Here is a 19,714-nt window from a genome sequence, read left to right on the forward strand (position 1 = left end):
CATATTATAAGAATACAAGAAAAGTAATTTCAGCGTTATTCAAAATTCATCCCCCAAGGTGGGAAATAGGGGTTGAAATTTTGTATGGAGATCAAACATTCTTTTGAGTGCGAGACTTGAATCTTTACATAAAGGCATATTATTAGAATACACAAAAAGTAATATCAGCGTTTTTGAAAATTCATCCCCCAGGGTGGTGAAAAAGGGGTTGAAAGTTTGTATGCACAACAAATATTTTTTGAGTGCGGGACTTGATTCTTTGTATAAGAATACAAGAAAAGTAATTTCGGCATTTTTGAAAATTCATCCCTCAAGTTGGTAAAAAAGGGGTTGAAAAATTTTATGGAGGTCAAACATTTATTTGAGTGCGGGACTTGAATCGTTGTATAAAAGCATATTATTAGAATACATGAAAAGTAATTTCAGCTTCTTTAAAAATTCATCCCCTAAAAGGTTTAAGAAGGGGTTGAAAGTTGGTAGAGAATTCTAATTGTATTTAAAGCTAGGAACTTCAAACTTCGTAAATAGGTAGTTAGGTAGTAGGTTTTATTAAATACTGGACTTGAAAATATGCTGGGGGTTGAGAGGGATTATATCGAGAACAATTTTATTCAGTTAGGGGCTTGAAACTTCGTAGCCAGGTTGTGTATAATAATTAACAAATGATTAACAGTCCCTACTGCTATCTTTTGCTGCATAATGTTCTAAGCTAATGTAGAATATATAACCACCAATATACAATCCACGCGTACGAAGTCGCGGGCAGCAGCTAGTTTAAAATAATCCCGTAATTTCCAAATAACCTCACACAACGGCATATTAAATAATACTTTTTCATTAATTATACGTATATAATTTAAATATTATTATATATTTTGAATCACAATACAGCATGAGTTATATTATATTCAAATAGTTTAGCCGTGATTTATGGTTACATGTATTTAAATTATACGGTTGATTTTTTATAAGTAAATACACATTTATAATTATGTATTTTAGGTAAATAGTAATCATTTACAAGATGATACAAGTTTTCACTTAATACAATTACGTAGATATGGATTTGAAAGTTTTTAAGTCACGTCAACTATTAAAAATAAATAATTAAGCTTACAAATATATTTTGATCATTTATATTTGACGAAATACATAGTGAAAAGTAGAATAATATTAAATGCCATTTTAAAATGAATATCATTACCCAAAGGTTCCCCGAGTGTTCTATCTAGCTATCTACATTAATCCACGCATTCAATGAGTATACAATATACTCATATTTATATAAATATGAGTTTCGAAGCTTAGAAAAGTTTTGTTTTTAATTAATATAATGCAAAACCACTGCTTAAAGTGACAATCAAAACTTAACAAGATAATATACATAAAAATATTGTGCTTTGTTAACCTATGTATTAAATATAACTATATTTTCTACCCAGCCCATTTAACTAAGCTTAAGCACGTACGAAGTTTTTTCGGGCATTTTTATTGCAATTATGGAAATTGCTTTTTTATACATTTTACATTACAGAAATATATAGCAAGACATTTTTTTTGTAAGCACTATTCTTACGTACACTTTTTTTATCTAATACTACTATCAAATGTATTCGTCATAGGCACTTAAACGTTTAAATATGAGTATGTATGTACTTAGAAAGGCGGCAACACACAATTATTAACGTAAGTTAATTTATGAAATTGTGCTGAAAAAGCTTAGAAACAAATTAAAAGTGAAGAATTTTACTGTCTTGGGTGGGACTTGAACCCACGACTACCGGATCGCTAGCCCGGTGCTCTTTAATCAGAGCTACCAAGACCTTACCCAATACAGCAAATATTTATATTAATTTGTTTCTAAGCTTAATAGCATCGTTCGCAGCCGTTTCTGCTTGATAATTGTGCTGAATTTCAGCAAAAAATAGTACCACTACTAGCTGCTATTTAAACAATTTAAATTAAAGCCTACATATATATTTTTAATATTTCTGGAGATTATGCAACCACCAAACATCTGATTGTAATGACAGGTTATGAATTTGATCATGATGGACATTTCTTCAACCAGAAATGCAACTATTGACACAATATCCATAGTAAATCTAGATAAAACTCTTAACCTGTAATTAAAATCAGAATACGTCTCAGCACAAGTCTCGGTGCCTAAATTTACTTCTTACTAAAATTTGAACGATGTTTAGTGCACTTATGAATTAGAATAACAACACCTTTTTCTAACAATTCTAGCTACAATACGTTGAATATCCAAACGACAATATTATTTTGAAGAGATTTAAAAAACGTACTAAGTTAGGTATATTACAACACCTATCAGCGAACATTTCTAAATGTGAAAAAAAATTATCAAATACTTCACGTCAAGTGGTACCTATATTCCATCCACGTAAATTCAAGTTATATATGTATGTTCTATTAATTTCACTCTATACATATAGATTATCTAAAACTTAAATCACGTTGCAAAAGAATCGATATAATCTAAAGTTCTAATTATTTTCCGATATTCAGTTTACCTAAACATTTAAATACACCGTTTCCATTGCCGTAATTATTATTGCCAAGTTACACATTTACTTTGACGTCTTACCCTTGTAATGAAGACATTTTTTACAAATAGCATCAGCTTTTTCCTTTATTGTTTGACTCGAGCTGCTTCTATCAGCTTCAGGCTTGGCATCTTCACTCCCAAAAGGATCCTCACTAAACTGCTGAATTAGCTTCTTAATATAACTACCAGGACCTCTAATAGTGAGTTTAGTATCACATTCATCTTTATTTTCAGCTCTATTTTCATTGTCATTCTGTCTAAATTCGCTTAGCATTTGCAGGCCATCTTGGAAATTTTCGAATGCCTGAGTAATTTTGTCTCCAATGTTTAGTTTTTCTTCTAGATCACTGAAGTGTACTGATTTCTGTGTATCGTTAACTGGATCAGTGATAGCCTTTGAACCTGTAGGTGTTATTATTATTTCATTGTTTTTAACATCAATGGTTATTTTAGCGTCATCAAGTTTGAGACCGGAGACGTCAACAGATTTGGAGCGGTATTGCCTGGTGGGGAGTTGTAGCTGGTTCGATTCCGGGCTGGCCTCTTGTTTGATGGTGACAGGGGAAGGAGACAGTGAGGACCTGTCACCGGGGCTCGATCCTGGAGTTCAATTTACTTTATAGAAAAAAACGAATTGAAAAGTATAGTAGAAAAGATATTACAGTTACTTATTATACTTGTAGAATAGGAATTTCATGAAGACCAATTCCACTTAGTAATTTTGTATTCGAAAAACAAAATAAAAATATTAAATAAGATAACACATTTAGATTTACTCACAGATTAGGTTTGTTATATTATGCAAATGTCCTTATTCCATATATTAAATACATAATTATATTTGGTCCTAACATGGGCATTGCATTACTGTAACACTATAATAATGAATAATTGTATTGTAACACTACCAGCTAAATAAAGATAGAATCGAAAAATATGAACTTGAAGCTTGATCGTGAGAACAATACTGAATAAAATATAAATACCTATAGTACAATCACACACTAAGAAAAGGTTTATAGTTAGGTACATAGTACTTAATTTTAAGAGCCTACCACCAAAAACTCAAAACTACTCACACATCAATCTATTTGGTTCCAATGTTGTTTACTTTGGCACCTAGAATACAATTAACAAAATAAGTAAAGCAAATAACAAAGGAAAAATCAACAATATTGAAAATAGCGTACGATGATTTACCATCATACCTAAATATTTTATTAAACAAAAATAAATCAAAATACAAAAATACGAGTAAATTGTTGATGCAATGACAATGAAATACGAGAAAATGTAAAAAGCCTGATGAGATAGCAAAACATGATACACAAAGATATTAAATTAAAGAAAGAAAGAACTACGAGGTCTACGAGTAACTCATTCAAATCACAAAGCTAAAACGGGACTTAACAGCATTTTAAATATAATATACTGAGAAGTTTTGACTATCCTCTTCTTTCTGGATAGAAATCACAGTAATAGAGGCAGAAGAAAAGAAGAAAGAAACAGACGATCACATTCAGTACCTCAGGGACCTTACCATGTCTTATTGCGATTCTGTTTAGGACCTAAACTGAATTGCTAAGGGACGGAGTTATGCGACTTATGTAGCTCCGTACTTTAGCAAAGGTCCTAAACAGAATCGCAATTAGACACCATGGTAAGGCCACAGGCGGCCTAGCCAAGTTGACGATCGCTATCGCTTCGCCATCGAATCGCTTTGTGTCTCTCTATCACTCTTCCATATTAGTGTGACAGTGACAGTTGCGTTTCGTTCGCTACGGAATGTTAGCGAGTGGCATGTTGTCTACGGGACCAGTTCTGCCAATTTCTGTTACTTAAAGAGAAGCATTATTAAGTCCCGTTTTCAAAGAAGCAAACAGAAGAAACCACCACCAACCGTTAGACACATCCTCTCCCTCCTCGTGGCAGAGTGGGAGGGACTGTTCCACCATCATCCCCTGAACCATGTCCATGCAGGAGTCGAGAGAGAGCTTCTTCCCGCACATCTTTATCGCGCGGATGCGGCGACGCATCTCTGGTTACATCATCAATATCATCATCATTGTCGTCATCATTATCATTATCATCATCATTATCATCGACATGATCATCATCAGGAAATTGTTAATGTGCAATAAGAAAAAGCGGGTGAAAATTGCTTCATTTTAATCACAGTTAATTCAAAATGTATATTTATAATTCTGTTTGAGGAGTGTTAGTGAGAGTTAGTAAAATAAACATTATATCAGCGTGACCTTTTATTTTAATTTATGACCCATTTCGTACCTAGTCACAGTGACAATAAATCAAGGCTCGAAACCGGTTTCGTCTTCATACAAAAAATACCGGTGTTATTTACCTTCTTTTCCGTTCTTTGGTTTATTATTTCATTTTTAATGGGACAATTTAATAATAGGAAGTTGTTACCTAAATACATGATTCAGTCCTACGTTAAGAGCATAAAATAATTAAAAATATAGGGTTATTTCGCGTTTTACAAAAAAACCGGTTCCGAGCCCTGCAATCAATATGAAAGTCGCTAGAGATCTCATACTATTGTCACTGTGACCAGGTACAAAATGGGTCCGAAATAAAATCTTTGAGCGATTTAATAGGTAGCTCTTACCAGGACTATCCTTCGGTTCCATCTTAAGCTGCGCGAAGGTCTGTGCGCAGGATGTGAGCACCTGCTCATAGTCGCAGATGGCCGCGTGGGTACCGTTCACTATCTTGGGACTCATCGGGCTGTTGGCCAGGAGTAGGCTGGTCCCGAAGGTCGCGTTCAGCTCACGGGTCTCTGCAATCAAACATATAAATTGTCTTATTAACAAGCTTTTAAAGAAAGTGTCGTGTCTTATCAAGTGACCTATCATTCTGCCTCGTCTATTCTCTATGGTCCTCAGTAGGTTTCTCTTCTCTCCAACAATTCGCAGCACTTCCACTTCTTCGCAGCAGGCAAAATCCTAAAAACAAAGGCAAATGTCGTGTCTTACAGGGACCTAAAGAACCTAGCCGAGGACCGCGAAAACTGGCGCATACTCCACCGACAAGAGCCACGCTCTTAAATTATGATGATGAACAAGCTTTTATTAGGTCGACCTGTATGAAACTATGTAATGGAATCTAAGGAATACTACCGGGATACGTGTGAAGGGAGGAGGGATGCATTTGCCCAGCAGTGGGACACTCTAGGCTCATATAAATAAATACTATAAAAATGCGTAATATATAGTACCTTTGAGAGAGATCCTGGGCTTCTTCGGCACCACGATGTTCCCGTTGTCAGATCCGAACACCTCCATCAGGATCTCCGAAGCCACTTTCTTGATCTCGTTCCAATCATCTGAAAGATACCGATAAAGATAAGATAAAGATAAAAGATATTAGTTTGTTCAAGTAGGCATAATTACAATGCGCTTATGAACGTCAAATAAAGTTACACCGGCTCAAACCCTACACCTCTGCCCCGAGAAGATTTAAATCCCCCCTCAATTGGAGGAGGGTATCCCAATATGGGACCGGCAACAAACTCGGCGGGACACATCTTTTCAAAAAAATTACATCTTATAATTAACATGCATTACGAGAAAATAAGGAAAAAAAATACAATTTAAATTACTATAGAATTCATGCAATTATACACATAAGGTCTAATAGAAATTTGATTTAAAAAAGCGGCCAAGTGCGAGTCGGACTCGCCCATGAAGGGTTCCGTATTTAGGCGATTTATGACGTATTAAAAAAAAACTACTTGCTAGATCTCGTTCAAACCAATTTTCGGTGGAAGTTTACATGGTAATGTACATCATATATTTTTTTTAGTTTTATCATTCTCTTATTTTAGAAGTTAGGGGGGGGGGGGACACACATTTTACCACTTTGGAAGTGTCTCTCGCGCAAACTATTCAGTTTAGAAAAAAATGATATTAGGAACCTCAATATCATTTTTGAAGACCTATCCATAGATACTCCACATGTATGGGTTTGATGAAAAAAAAAATTTTGAGTTTCAGTTCGAAGTATGGGGAACCCCAAAAATTAATTGTTTTTTTTCTATTTTTGTGTGAAAATCTTACTGCGGTTCACAGAATACATCTACTTACCAAGTTTCAACAGTATAGTTCTTATAGTTTCGGAGAAAAGTGGCTGTGACATACGGACGGACAGACAGACGGACAGACAGACGGACAGACAGACAGACATGACGAATCTATAAGGGTTCCGTTTTTTGCCATTTGGCTACGGAACCCTAAAAATATATATTGTGCAGTTAACAGCGCCATCTATCTGACCTTTTACATACTTTATCGAACCCTAGAATCCCTAGATAACTTATTAATCTACATAGATACGCCACCAGTAAAGTACATCCCAATGTAGTCTATAGGTGCGCTGTAATTAGTTATAATTATTTTAGGATAGCAAATTTGTAATGTACTCATGCCACTTTCCCAATATACGTCATAAGAAGCACACGCTGTTTTGTCTCCGACTCCCCTCAAGATCCTTCGACCTCCGCCCACGTGTAATCAGTCCCCTTTAAGCAGGCGGACGGCGTGAATGTATCCCCTCTCTCTCTCTCTCTCTCTCTCTCTCTCTCTCTCTCTCTCTCTCTCTCTCTCTCTCTCTCTCTCTCTCTCTCTCTCTCCCTCTCTCCCTCCCTCCCTCTCTCTCTCTCTCTCTCACTCTCTCTCTCTCTCTCTCTCTCTCTCTCTCTCTCTCTCTCTCTCTCTTACCGAGTATGTCCTGGTTGGTGGTCCTCTGTGACGTCACGGTGAACCGGATGACGTACGTCCCCTTGAAGCAAGCGGGTACGGCGTGGATGTAGCCGCGGGCGTTCAGGCGTTTGAGCAGACGCTCTGTGAGAGCGTTGTCTCCCTTCATACGGAAGGCCACCATGCCTGGAAATATAGTTGGTCAAACCAATTAGTTAGTCAGTAAGAGCCAGGAAAACTATACTCCTCCTTTTCTTTTGGGTGCTACTGGTGCTAGTACTAGTGTATGACAAGATAGTAGTATATAATAATTCTCTCTGTCTATGTTCCAAATGAGATAGTCCTTTGACAAACTATAGTTTTTTTTAGGGTTCCGTACCTCAACAGGAGAAAACGGAAGGGGTCACTCGTGCGTCTGTCTGTCCGTCTGTTTTTTTAATGGGGAAGGTTGGTGAAAGCTAATAAAGTAGACAGCACTCTTCCAAATTCCACACCATGCATATATTGCATATGCACCATACGTTGAGTCATTGCGAAAATAAACCGTGGCCATATTATGGTAGTCATTTGAGTTTTAAGTCCACTTTTCTTTCTATTCAACTGAGCGAAGTGAATATAATTTTATTGTTTGTCTCGCGAGAATTTGATCTCGGATGTTATAAGATTGGTACAGCATATGGAGCATTATCTATGAAAAGGGACCTTATTGTCAATGGCGCTTACGCCGGATATCGTCGCGCGGCATTGTATTTATATCAGAGCATTGTCAATAATGGCGTAACCGCTTATTGTCGATAGACAATAAGGTCCCTTTTCATAGATAACGTCACATATACAGTCACGCTCTGTGATTGTTACGCCATCGCCACTTAGGTTTCTAGCTAAATTGGACATTCCATAGGGTAAGTATTGAACAACCAATTAAGCGAGGACCCTACATGGCGTAACAATCCCGTGTGGTGACTGTACATGTAAATTGTCATTCTATAGAACTTGCTAACTATGTAAACAAACCGCCATATTGAAATTGTCTCTGAATGTCAATTTAGCAGTCAATTTGTCATAGCAAGTTCCATAGAATGACACTTTACAACCTATGTCTTACCTAGATTCCTCGGTTGTGGGATCTCAAATCGCTGGTCAGCCAACACCAACGCTTCGAACTTCTGGGCCAAGCGGACACCCTAAAACAAATCCCAATTTTCCGATTAATCAACATGTCATGTATTGTAATATTTTCTCGCAAACTACTGGACCGATTAAGTTGACACTAAATATTTTTTTACCTATACATAGATGACGGGAAAACCTATTAAAAATGTGCAGTCAAGCGTGAGTTGGACTTAATGTAGGTACGGAACCCTTGGAACGCGATTCCGACTCGCAGTTGGCCGGTTTTTAGGGTTCCGTAGCCAAATGGCAAAAAACGGAACCCTTATAGATTCGTCATGTCTGTCTGTCTGTCTGTCCGTCTGTCTGTCCGTCCGTATGTCACAGCCACTTTTCTCCGAAACTATAAGAACTATACTGTTGAAACTTGGTAAGTAGATGTATTCTGTGAACCGCATTAAGATTTTCACACAAAAATAGAAAAAAAACAATAAATTTTTGGGGTTCCCCATACTTCGAACTGAAACTCAAACATTTTTTTTTCATCAAACCCATACGTGTGGGGTATCTATGGATAGGTCTTCAAAAATTATATTGAGGTTTCTAATATCATTTTTTTCTAAGCTGAATAGTTTGCGCGAGAGACACTTCCAAAGTGGTAAAATGTGTGTGTCCCCCCCCCCCCTCTAACTTCTAAAATAAGAGAATGATAAAACTAAAAAAAATATATGATGTAGATTACCATGTAAACTTCCACCGAAAATTGGTTTGAACGAGATCTAGTAAGTAGTTTTTTTTTATACGTCATAAATCGCCTAAATACGGAACCCTTCATGGGCGAGTCCGACTCGCACTTGGCCGCTTTTTTATATAAGTGTGATTACCCTGATAAATAATTTTATTATGAATCACGTTTAATTTTCAAAAATGTAAAAATATAAAAAAAAAAACAGAATAAGCAACAACAAAAACATGGCGCTAGTGCAGGGTGGAGGTAGACGGGTTAGGTATGGCTGCACCATCATTGAGACCGAAGAAATGTTGGATGGGTTTGAATTTGTGCCGTGTCCCACGGATACACATGCTGGTGGCTCGGATTATCGAAATCATAATTTTGGATCTTAGCCAACCCTACGCTAAGGGATCTGTCCCAACGGTCAGCGATGACTTCACCGAGATGTTTGTTTGTTTGTTTAATTTTATTATGATTACAAACTAGATTATCTCTAATAATTACAAATTACCAATTTACCTCTCTGATATGCTTCTGAAGACCGGAGACGCCATAGTTCCTCAGCACGAACCATAGCTTCAAGGCCCTGAAGCGACGACTCAAGGGAATCTGCCAATGCTGGAAACAAGACAATAAGTGTAAGGCCTGAGTGGCCGCTCTTGTTGGGCGTGCAGCGGGGCGGGGCGTGCGGCGTGCATGTTAAACAAATGCGCACGTATAGGAGCGGCCTTAGTGCACGCTGCTCACATCACAAGTGAGCCCACAGCCACGCTGCACGCCCCGCCGAACGAGCGTCCACTCAGGCCTTACACTTTTAGATAAACTAATAATAATCCCACCAAACCACCGGACTATCAGGGCCTACTTGCACCATACCACTAACCCGAGTTAACCGGATAAACCTGGAGTTACCATGGTTACCAGTACACTTTGACACTGGGTTAACGGTTTAACCACTTAACCCCGGGTTAGTGGGATGGTGCAAGTGGGCCTAAGAGACGATTATAACTAACCGTCTGTCACCGTTAAAATATCCGCAAAAAAATATTTAAAAAAAATTATATTTGGGAGTAGTATATGTTTCAAGCAAATTTCAGATACATATATTTTAAGCGATTGTGTAAAAACTAATATTAAGATCAAGTAACGACCAAAATTATAACACCTCCACCAGAAAAGCTGAACGTTTAGCTTTGACAAAGGCTTTGATCAAATGATACGAAGCAAATCTTTTTTTTTTTTATCAGAAAAATATCAGGAAATACGTTCTATATAACTTATAGGTAACAGGGAATCTTAAATTATTAATTTGTACATATTCTGTAATTATGAATGTATCAGCTCCACTACCAATATTAACCACACCAGAACCCATAAATTCAGATCTGAATAATGCTAATACTTCATGACTACAATCCAAATCAAAATAAGCAACATTTGAAAATCTAAGAAATATAAATAATTATTCAGATCGACTTTTCATATGTGGCTAAACTATTAGCAAACATTCCACTAATATAACAGCGAAATTCTTACAATACACAACACAATTTGAAGTCAGTGAAGAAATATTTAATTTCATTATGGACTATTCTTCGAAATAAATGATTATCGATTGATTGATTAATTTGTATGTATCCGCCACCAATGTTATTAAAATCACCACCAATATCAACGTTTCGTACTAAATATTCCTTTTTATCCGGATTCTCCAGCTGAATCTTCTCTCCACACCCAGGGGACATCTTATCATAACCATGTAGACCTTCTTCATCGTCGTAAAGGTCATGATATGAATCACCGCTGTTCAATCCATCATCGGGCAAATCTTCATCGTTGATCAGATCTTCATTTGTTTTTGTCAGTTCATTATCATTGGTGATGATTTCACCATTAATTTTAACCTCTTTGGTGCGCAACATTCGTTTTACGTTTGACACTTGAGAGCCTACCTATAATTTGAATAGTGACAAAAATATAATTATGGCACATGGATTTTCAAAATATTTTTTATACATGCTCTTGTTTATTACAAATATGTATATCAATAATGTTCTTTTATAACATTGATAATTATTCGTGTACCTAATTTAAATAACAAAAGTATAGTTTGTAGCTTTCTAATAGACCCCGAAGGCTAATCCTATTGTCTATTGTTAAGAAAAACCGCTCGTGCCACGTGCCACAACCACCTGCATAAAAAATCGGTACTTCGGTTACTGAGTGCCGGCGAGTCGAACGCTACAGAACCAGTCTAAAATGTGTCATCGAGATGCGTAACAAAGGCGCGTTATCGGAGAGCGCACCTACACTGGTTTTTTGAGCGTTGGACTAGCCCGCGCTCAGGTGCCAAATAGAATAATTAGGACCCTTTTTTGCAGGTAAGTAGCACGTGCGGTTTTACTGAACAATAGACAATAGGATAAGCCTTCGGAGTCTACTAGAAAGCTACAAACTATAGCTTACAATTAGAATAAGTTTTTGGCAATAATTTCATTTTTGGTACAAGCTTTTATCGCTGACTGTACTTTTCTTAAGCATACAACTAATACTCATCGAGACAATTCTAAAAACCCCTAGCACAATTAGGTTGCGTTGTTTCATCACAGAGTTCCTATGGCCACCTCCTGTCTCCGTCATCAGATCAGCTCGATGGTACCATAATATTGCATTGTCACCCGACTTACATGTGTATGCAAAATTTCAGCTCGATCGGAAACCGGGAAGTGTATCAAATTTAACTTGCAAGATTCCATTACATAGTTAACATACAGGTCGACCGAATAAAAGCTTGTTAAAAAATAGGTGCTCAGCAAACGCCTAAGGCAGGCCACAGGTGACCCTCGCACAGGCAGCTTTCTCGCGCAAAGATTGGCCATTGCAATCCAGCGCGGGAACGCTGCCTGCGTGATGGGCACCTTACCAAGGGCGCAAAATTTTGATAGGTATTTTTAATTTATTTTTTAGCTTTAGTTATTAGTTGTACTTATTATGCAATAAATGAGTTACTTACAAATTCGTAACACTTTTTATAAAGACTATTCAAAATGTGGTCGACTTACCATGTAATCGATAGCTTTTCCTGAAACAAATACACTATTTTGAATACAAAAGCACATCAAACATATATCAAAATCATCTTGAAATTGAATTGTATAAGAGTCATCCCTTGCCTAATTAATTTTAATGAAGAAGAAAATGCATTAAAATGTCTTCAAAATTATTTGCCTCGTTTGAGTTTTTCGTTAGTATGTACTTATTTCTTCAATAAGAGATGTATTTGCTTGATGGTTAAGAATGATTGTAAATTGGAGTCATAAAAACCTAAATAAATGTTTGACACTACATCTGGTGCTACATCTGGTGCTATAATAAGCACATTACGTAACTGTAACTACATCGAAAAATTAAAGGACCATATGTACTGTAAAACGTTGTACGATACACGTGCGAATTTCCTATTTTTCGCACTTGTATCGTAAGTAACAATTACCTGAATTCTCATGCCTCAGGTAAATCGGGTTGACATTAAAGGTCCTATGTAGAGCAGTGCTGTCCCTGACCCTGAAAATTAGAAATTTACCATTACGACCCAATATCAACCTTCGTGCATTCCGACAAGGTTCACAATGACACGCACACGATAGGCGTGGGGCGTTTTTTTTTTGTTGTCCCCTACACTTTTTTTTCTAATTTGGTATTTTTTATGTTATTTCTACTCAGAATCACGAGCTCTTTCTATCCTAATAGGAGAAAAAAAGTGTCCCAAAATTTCCATACATTTTTCGATCTTTCCATTCCGCAACCACCATACAAAGTCTATGAAAAATGGTGACGTAATGAAAATAAAAGCTTAGGACATTTTTTTTTCTCCTATTAGGATAGAAAGAGTAGAAATAACATATGTAAAAATCCCAAATTTGAAAAAAAAGTGTAGGGGACAACAAAAAAAACGCCCCGTGGCGTTGAAAGGGTTAACAAGATAAAAATACGAACCACATGGCAGTGCAGTCAAAGTTGACCATCAGCCACTTCGACGGGTTGAAAGCGAAGGAGTCTGCCATCTCGATCCCGTTCATCCAGTGCCTGTAATAATCCAATTACAGTTTTAATAATCAAATTAGATCTTTAATAATCAAATTAGTGTTTTAATAATCAAATTCGTGTTTCAATAATCAAATTAGTGTTTTAATAATCAAACTGGTGTTTTAATAATCAAATTAGAATTTTAATAATCGAATTAAATAGGGTGTAGTTTATTGTGATTTTAGATATTTATACTATTAAGTATATACCGGGTGTCTCCTGTACACTTTTAAAGTCTTTCAGAGTTTTAATAATCAAATTAGAATTTTAATAATCAAATTAAATAGGGTGTAGTTTATTGTGATAAATTTAGATATTTATACTATTAATTACTATATATTGGGTCTCCTGGAATACGAGAAAACGTTTGTTCAAACACTTTAAAGTCTTTAGATTTTCTAATTTTTATACAAATTAAATATTATAACTAAGAACAGTAATGAAATAAGTTGTATTTGTATTTTGTATTTGTAAATATTATTATTTATACAAATCTATACAGCACTAGATCACAGAATAAGTACTTAATAGTATTATCATTACCTCGCCCCGCCTCGCGACCATCCCGCGACATGAATCTGGCGGACTTCTGGCGTGCTCTCAGTAAAGCGACTTACCCACACATACACAATGACGCGTGTACAGACGTGCCGTGCACACATATAAACGCAAATAATTTTTGATGTATGGCGTGTCCGCCCTGTGACTGGATAGAGATCGATCCAAATAATAATACATTGTACCTGTACTCTGGACAGACGAACGCGCTGCCCGCATATGCTGCGTCTACATGCAGCCATGCGCCATGCTTGTCGCATACTGCGCCTATTTCACAAAACATGCTTTGTACCTGTACTCTGGACAGACGAAAGCGCTGCCCGCATATGCGGCGTCCACATGCAGCCATGCGCCATGCTTGTCGCATACTGCGCCTATTTCACGCAAATTGTCGAAGGCTACGGAACCCGTCGTGCCGAGGGTCGCACACACCTGGGGGGACAATGAGAAGATATCTGTGACGTTATCTATGAAAAGGGACCTTATTGTCGATGGCGCTTACGCCATTATTAACGATGCTCCGATATAAATACAATGCCGCGCAATGCTGTGCGGCGTAAGCGCCATCGACAATAAGGTCCCTTTTCATAGATAATGCCCCATTTTAACACTTTGACACTTTTGCACCTTACTCCTTTGTAATAAGTCGAAAAATGTAAACATATCTTTGACGTCGACTGTACCATTAAAAATCGAATATATAATACGAGTATAATTCAAAATCATCACTTAAAACATTTTTCACCTCAGCAGCTCGAACAAGGGTACTTTGATTCTTAAAAACAGTGAGCAAAATGCGATTTTGCTCACTGAGTGAGACAAAATGACATTCAAGTGACCTTTATAGTCAAATGTCATTTCAACATGCGGGGTCTAATAAAAGTTCGAAATACTTGGGTTCTATTATCTCTGTCCCTTTCACACTGTTAGCAAAAAGAAACAGACAAAAAAAAGTTAAAACGACATTCAACAGTATATTCACGGTTTATAATAGACCCCCGAAAAACTTCAGACCGCATCGTTCCAAACCACGTACGAGTATGAATTCTTAATAATTAATAAATAAAAATAAAGTTTAAGATTTCATAAAAACTGATAAAATACTATATTTTAGGTATTTTATTGTACAATTAAAATAACGAACTCAAAAAATACACAGATCATCACGCAAAATTAATTATTTTACTTTTAAGAATTTTTACCATAGTTGACAAATAGTACGTATCCGCAATTCGGACCGTATCTTACAAAGATTTTTTTTGTTGTCAAAGTTGGCGATTGAAGTGTCAGTTAATGTTTGTTATTTCTATATAATTTTACTGGAATTTATTATTACGTTTTGTTTTTGTGTTCCATTGCGGTAATTAAACTTAATTGTTTGTATATCTTAAGAAAACATGAGTGCAGGTATTAAGTGATGAAGAAGGATTACATTTTTCAAGTTGTCTAATAGGTATGTTCTCACTGCGCTGAGATGAAAAATGTTGTGTACTACACGAGATCAAAGTTATTTACATCTCGTGCGCTTTTGAGTCCCTTACTACGCTCAAGATTCTAAATTAGATTCACTCGCTACGCTCGTGAATCTATTATAGAATCTTTCGCTTGCACGGGACTCAAAATAAGCACTCGAAGAAATATCAAACTTTGATCACTTGTTGTACAAATAACTATTACCACACTTTACTTTGCCTTACTTGTAGCTAAAATGCATTTTTCTCATCAGTTTTTGAAGAATAAAGAGGCTGTCTTTATTCTTCAAAAACTAGCTGGTGTGGTAAACACATTATTTTCATAAGCAAGCACAGCGTACGTAAAAACACTGTCAGGAGGTAAAACGTGTATAAAAGTTAATGAAACATTATCGCACCTCGCAACGAACTAACTTATAGATAATACGTTTACGCGTCTAACTAGCGACGACGTGCGACGTAAGATAATATGGGACGGGACTAAATATAGGGTAGGGAGTCACAGTGATTTAACAACTAAAACTTGCAAAATTTCTAAGATTATTATATAACTAGCGACCCGCCCCGGCTTCGCACGGGGAACAAATTATACATAAACCTTCCTCTTGAATCACTCTATCTATTAAAAAAATCGCATCAAAATCCGTTGCGTAGTTTTAAAGATCTAAGCATACATAGGGACAGACAGACAGCGGGAAGCGATTTCGTTTTATACTATATAGTGATACGAATAAATGAGCTTATATATTTACGTCCCACTGCTGGGCACAGACTTCCTCAAGCGCGAGAGGGCTTGCGCTCCTAATACGCTGGCCAGGCGTGGCTCACTCCACGATTTCGTCGCGTCCCTACAAGTACATGCGGCCCACACCAATTTTGGTGTCTAGCCATAGTAGTTGCCGCGCACCGCTACGGAACGGACGCCTGCTCGCGCTTGCGCCACCTAGCGGTGATATCCGTCGTAACAGACGCGTTTTGTTAGAGAGTGAATCTTCTGTACCTAGTAGGTACTATTATTTATTCTGTGCGCTGGCCCAATGCGGGTTGGGAACTTTTGAATTTCTTCGCTGATGTAAGCAGGTTTCCTCACGATGTTTTCCTTTACTGAAAAGCTAGTGGCTAGTGGTAAATGTCAAATGATAGTCCGTACATAACTTCCGAAAAACTGATTGGCACGAGCCGGGATTTGAACCCCAGCCTCCTGATTGAAAGTCGGACGTTACATCAAATCCACTCAGCCACCACTGCTTCATTTAAGGGTACTAACATACGCAATAAAAAACATAGAGGCCAATTCTGATAAAACGATTTTTTACGGGTTTGATCTTGTTATGATACGACCTTAACAAGATTTGAAATATATTTCGCGTACATCAATCAGCGCGAGCGATCGTAACATGCCAATGTAAATGTTTTTTGTAGAATTTCAAATGGTGAAAGCTAAAGTATTTTTTATTTATTCATAAAACTCGTAAGTCTAATAAATATAACGAAAATCAAGTCTTTAAAATCAAACCTATAGGATGACTCACGTTATACCGGGCCGTGTCCGGGCCGGAGCTTAAGGAGCTTCGCTTTCTATGGAAAGCATCACGTGATCACCGGTCATCTGTCATAGAAAAGTAAGCGCCGGAAGCTTCGGCCCGGACACGGCCCGGTTTAACGTGAGTCATCCTTATAGCAGTTCCTATTTACTTATTGCATATTATTGCTTATTATTAATAACAAGCGTCTTTAACTTAATAGTTTAGAGTGATCTTCAGAGATACTCGGAAGGCAAATTAATAATCCACTGCAGAATCTTTGGTTCAACGTAAAAACTTACAGCGAAATAGGTAAATCAATCTTAAACTTAAACAAATAAAAATAAACTGAACGAGAACGGTTTATGAGGAATAAGATAATAAGGAATGAGAAAAAGGAAGGAAGGAATTAAAATAAAGTATTAACTATGCCTAAACGTAACCTTAGTAAAAAGTAAGTACCTCTAGGTATTTACTTTACGACCTAAATTTAGCTAAGTACTTGTAGAAAGTTTCTGATTTAACTTCTTGTAGGTACTTAATTAATAACCCTAAATCTGAAATAAATAATTATGAACTCACTACTAAATTTCAATCGTCTAATACGCGAAGAATTTACATCAAACCTTATGTTCATTTTCTATTTTTATATTCTACTAGAAGTTACGTTTTAAGCTCAAAGCACAATGTTCCTATTTAAATCATCTAAGGAACTAGTTCCTTTTCAAACAAATCCGCTTATTTATTTTCTCTATTATCGATAAAAATGTCACTCTAAAGCTCCCGCTACAGCTTAAGCTTCCGCTGTCCGCTTATACTTATACCAGGCTCCTAAGTCCCGAGCAACACAAATTGGTCCCACAGCGCATCAGTTTTAAAAATAACAACCCGTCTTTTGTAGGCTTAGGGCTTATGAGACGACGCTAGAGACGGTTTTAGGATATTACACTTTGAAATATTATTTTTGATCGCTGGTAATTACGTTTGATTAATATTTAGATATGAATCTGGGGATTTTAAAGAGATTGTCGTTTGTAGGTACTCAAAAATAATTATGTGCTTGTTTTATCGTGGGAATATGCAAAATTAAAATATTGAAAAATCTTAATTCTAGATAGAATTATTATATCTAAAAAAACGGTAAAGTATGAGTCGGACTCGCGTACCAAGGGTTCCGTACATTATGTCCGACTCACGCTTAACTGCACATTTCTAATAGGTCTTCCTGTCATCTATAGGTGTATTTTGTGTATTTTTTTCCAAATTTTAGTTTAGAGATTAAGGGGGGGGGGAATAGTAATTTTCTTAAATAACTTGTCACCTATTTATTTTAAAATTATAAAACAAATATATTAGAAATTCTCAAAACGAGCTGTTTTAAGAATTTCTAATATTTGACATGTAACACGATCAGGATCCTAACCACGCACAGACAAGAAGTTAGTGCGGATGTGTTATTTTTTTTGCTTGTGTGTAAATTCCATGTTGACGTGTAAAAGTGCCCTTGTAGCCTATTTGCTGAATAAATGTTGATGTTGATGTTAAGACTTACCCAGAAAGGGACGAGTCCGTTTTCCTTGTCTGCCAGTATAGCGTCCTCCAGTGCTGCGCCACGCATACTCTGGTGCTCGTCCGATTCAATGTAGCGCATGCGCACAAGACCTGCGTCATAACATGAACATAAACATTAAAATAAACTGTTTTGTTACAACAAATTTATACCTACTATTAAGTATAACCGAAGGCGATCAGCAGCATTGGCAATGCTAATCAGCTGTGGGAAGGAGGAGGGTAACTCTTGCCTCCCCCTTGGCGATGCCCATGGTTCCTACAAGTATGGCGTCGATTTGGTGTGCTGAAAGTGATAATAAGTACCTTCTCTGTATTATTTTTTCTTGTACTCACCAATAAGCCCAGCCTTCTCCACTGACGAATGCGCCTGGTCTGAGCAGTAGCAAATGAGGTGTCCCAACAGTTCTGAAGACTGCAGGTCAGGGTTGAGCCTCGAGAGCTCCATGAGAGCCCTGGTGCGGGCTGCTAGCAGGCTCACCAGCGTGGCCTCGCTTGCAGTGGTCTAAGAAGATAACATTTCTATTAGGGATGTACCGACTAGTCGGGAAAGCCGACTATTCGGCCTCATTTGTAGTCGGCGATTAGTCGGCGACTAGGCAAAAATGGCCGATTAGTCGGCACTTTATGAGTGACAGAAAAACAGGGCAAAAAGAAATAAACAGCACATATTTTCATAAGCTTTTTACCTATTTTACCCAAATTTTTATTTAGGGTGCTTACGAAAATTTTTTTTCGAAACTATTGAACTTGTGGTTGCTTTTTACGTCCGATTGTGCAGTCGCCGTATGAAATTATAACCTTAGGATTTTTTTATTTAATTTGTTTAGCGTTACTATATGATAAATAGCGTGACGAAAAGGTAAAACGATTGTTTTTAGTGCATTTGAACCGAACTTAGACCAAACTAATGATCTGGCCGACTAGCCGACTAATCGGCCGATTAGTCGGCTAGTCGGCCAAATCAATAGTCGGTACATCACTAATTTCTATGATAAGTCGTTCCTTCTATAAGCATACTTATTTTTTATCATGCTGATGACGTATTTTAGACATTTTTTGCCTGTGCCACACACCTGGATAACGCCTCCTCCAGGGCTGTCGTTCTTCTCATTGAGGAAGCACTCCGGGAGCCCCAGGATCTTGCCGAGCCAGTTCATGGCGATGGTCTCCAGCTCTGTGCCCGCTGGCGATGATGCCTGTTTGAGAAAGAAACCAAATATTTTACGCCAATACGGGGAAATTTGTTCCACATTTAAGGCAGGTTCCCCATAGATTATATCGAGTCTGTAGTAAACAGATTGGTATTGTCACTAATTATGTATTTGCGGTACTTGCAATTGAAACTGTCGGTCCTTGGTCGTGAGACACCA

At 37.1% G+C, this 19,714-nt stretch overlaps 1 protein-coding gene across 4 annotated transcripts in view; it reads right to left on the bottom strand.

The window, feature by feature from the left end:
* Window positions 1–2,520: 2,520 nt before the first annotated feature.
* LOC134659356 (histidine decarboxylase) overlaps window positions 2,521–19,714 on the bottom strand; it is a 30,117-nt gene continuing 12,923 nt past the window's right edge. The window contains exons 5-19 of one of the 4 annotated variants that reach the window (XM_063515027.1): window positions 19,418–19,540; window positions 18,678–18,846; window positions 18,325–18,434; window positions 14,070–14,209; window positions 13,130–13,219; window positions 12,627–12,697; window positions 12,196–12,215; window positions 10,819–11,085; window positions 9,653–9,751; window positions 8,396–8,474; window positions 7,312–7,476; window positions 5,811–5,918; window positions 5,202–5,372; window positions 4,473–4,610; window positions 2,521–3,172 (exon numbers count right to left, since the gene is read on the bottom strand). In XM_063515027.1, coding sequence (XP_063371097.1) covers window positions 2,595–3,172; window positions 4,473–4,610; window positions 5,202–5,372; window positions 5,811–5,918; window positions 7,312–7,476; window positions 8,396–8,474; window positions 9,653–9,751; window positions 10,819–11,085; window positions 12,196–12,215; window positions 12,627–12,697; window positions 13,130–13,219; window positions 14,070–14,209; window positions 18,325–18,434; window positions 18,678–18,846; window positions 19,418–19,540 — 2,328 coding nt within the window. In that variant the 3' untranslated portion in view covers window positions 2,521–2,594. Of the gene's footprint in view, window positions 3,188–3,651; window positions 3,692–4,472; window positions 4,611–5,201; window positions 5,373–5,810; window positions 5,919–7,311; window positions 7,477–8,395; window positions 8,475–9,652; window positions 9,752–10,818; window positions 11,086–12,195; window positions 12,216–12,626; window positions 12,698–13,129; window positions 13,220–14,069; window positions 14,210–18,324; window positions 18,435–18,677; window positions 18,847–19,417; window positions 19,541–19,714 lie in introns of all 4 variants that reach the window. The other 3 variants (XM_063515029.1, XM_063515030.1, XM_063515028.1) reach the window with 3 other exon arrangements.

This window comes from Cydia amplana, chromosome 24 (genome assembly GCF_948474715.1).
Source record: "Cydia amplana chromosome 24, ilCydAmpl1.1, whole genome shotgun sequence".
NCBI classification, from domain to species: Eukaryota; Metazoa; Arthropoda; class Insecta; order Lepidoptera; family Tortricidae; genus Cydia; species Cydia amplana.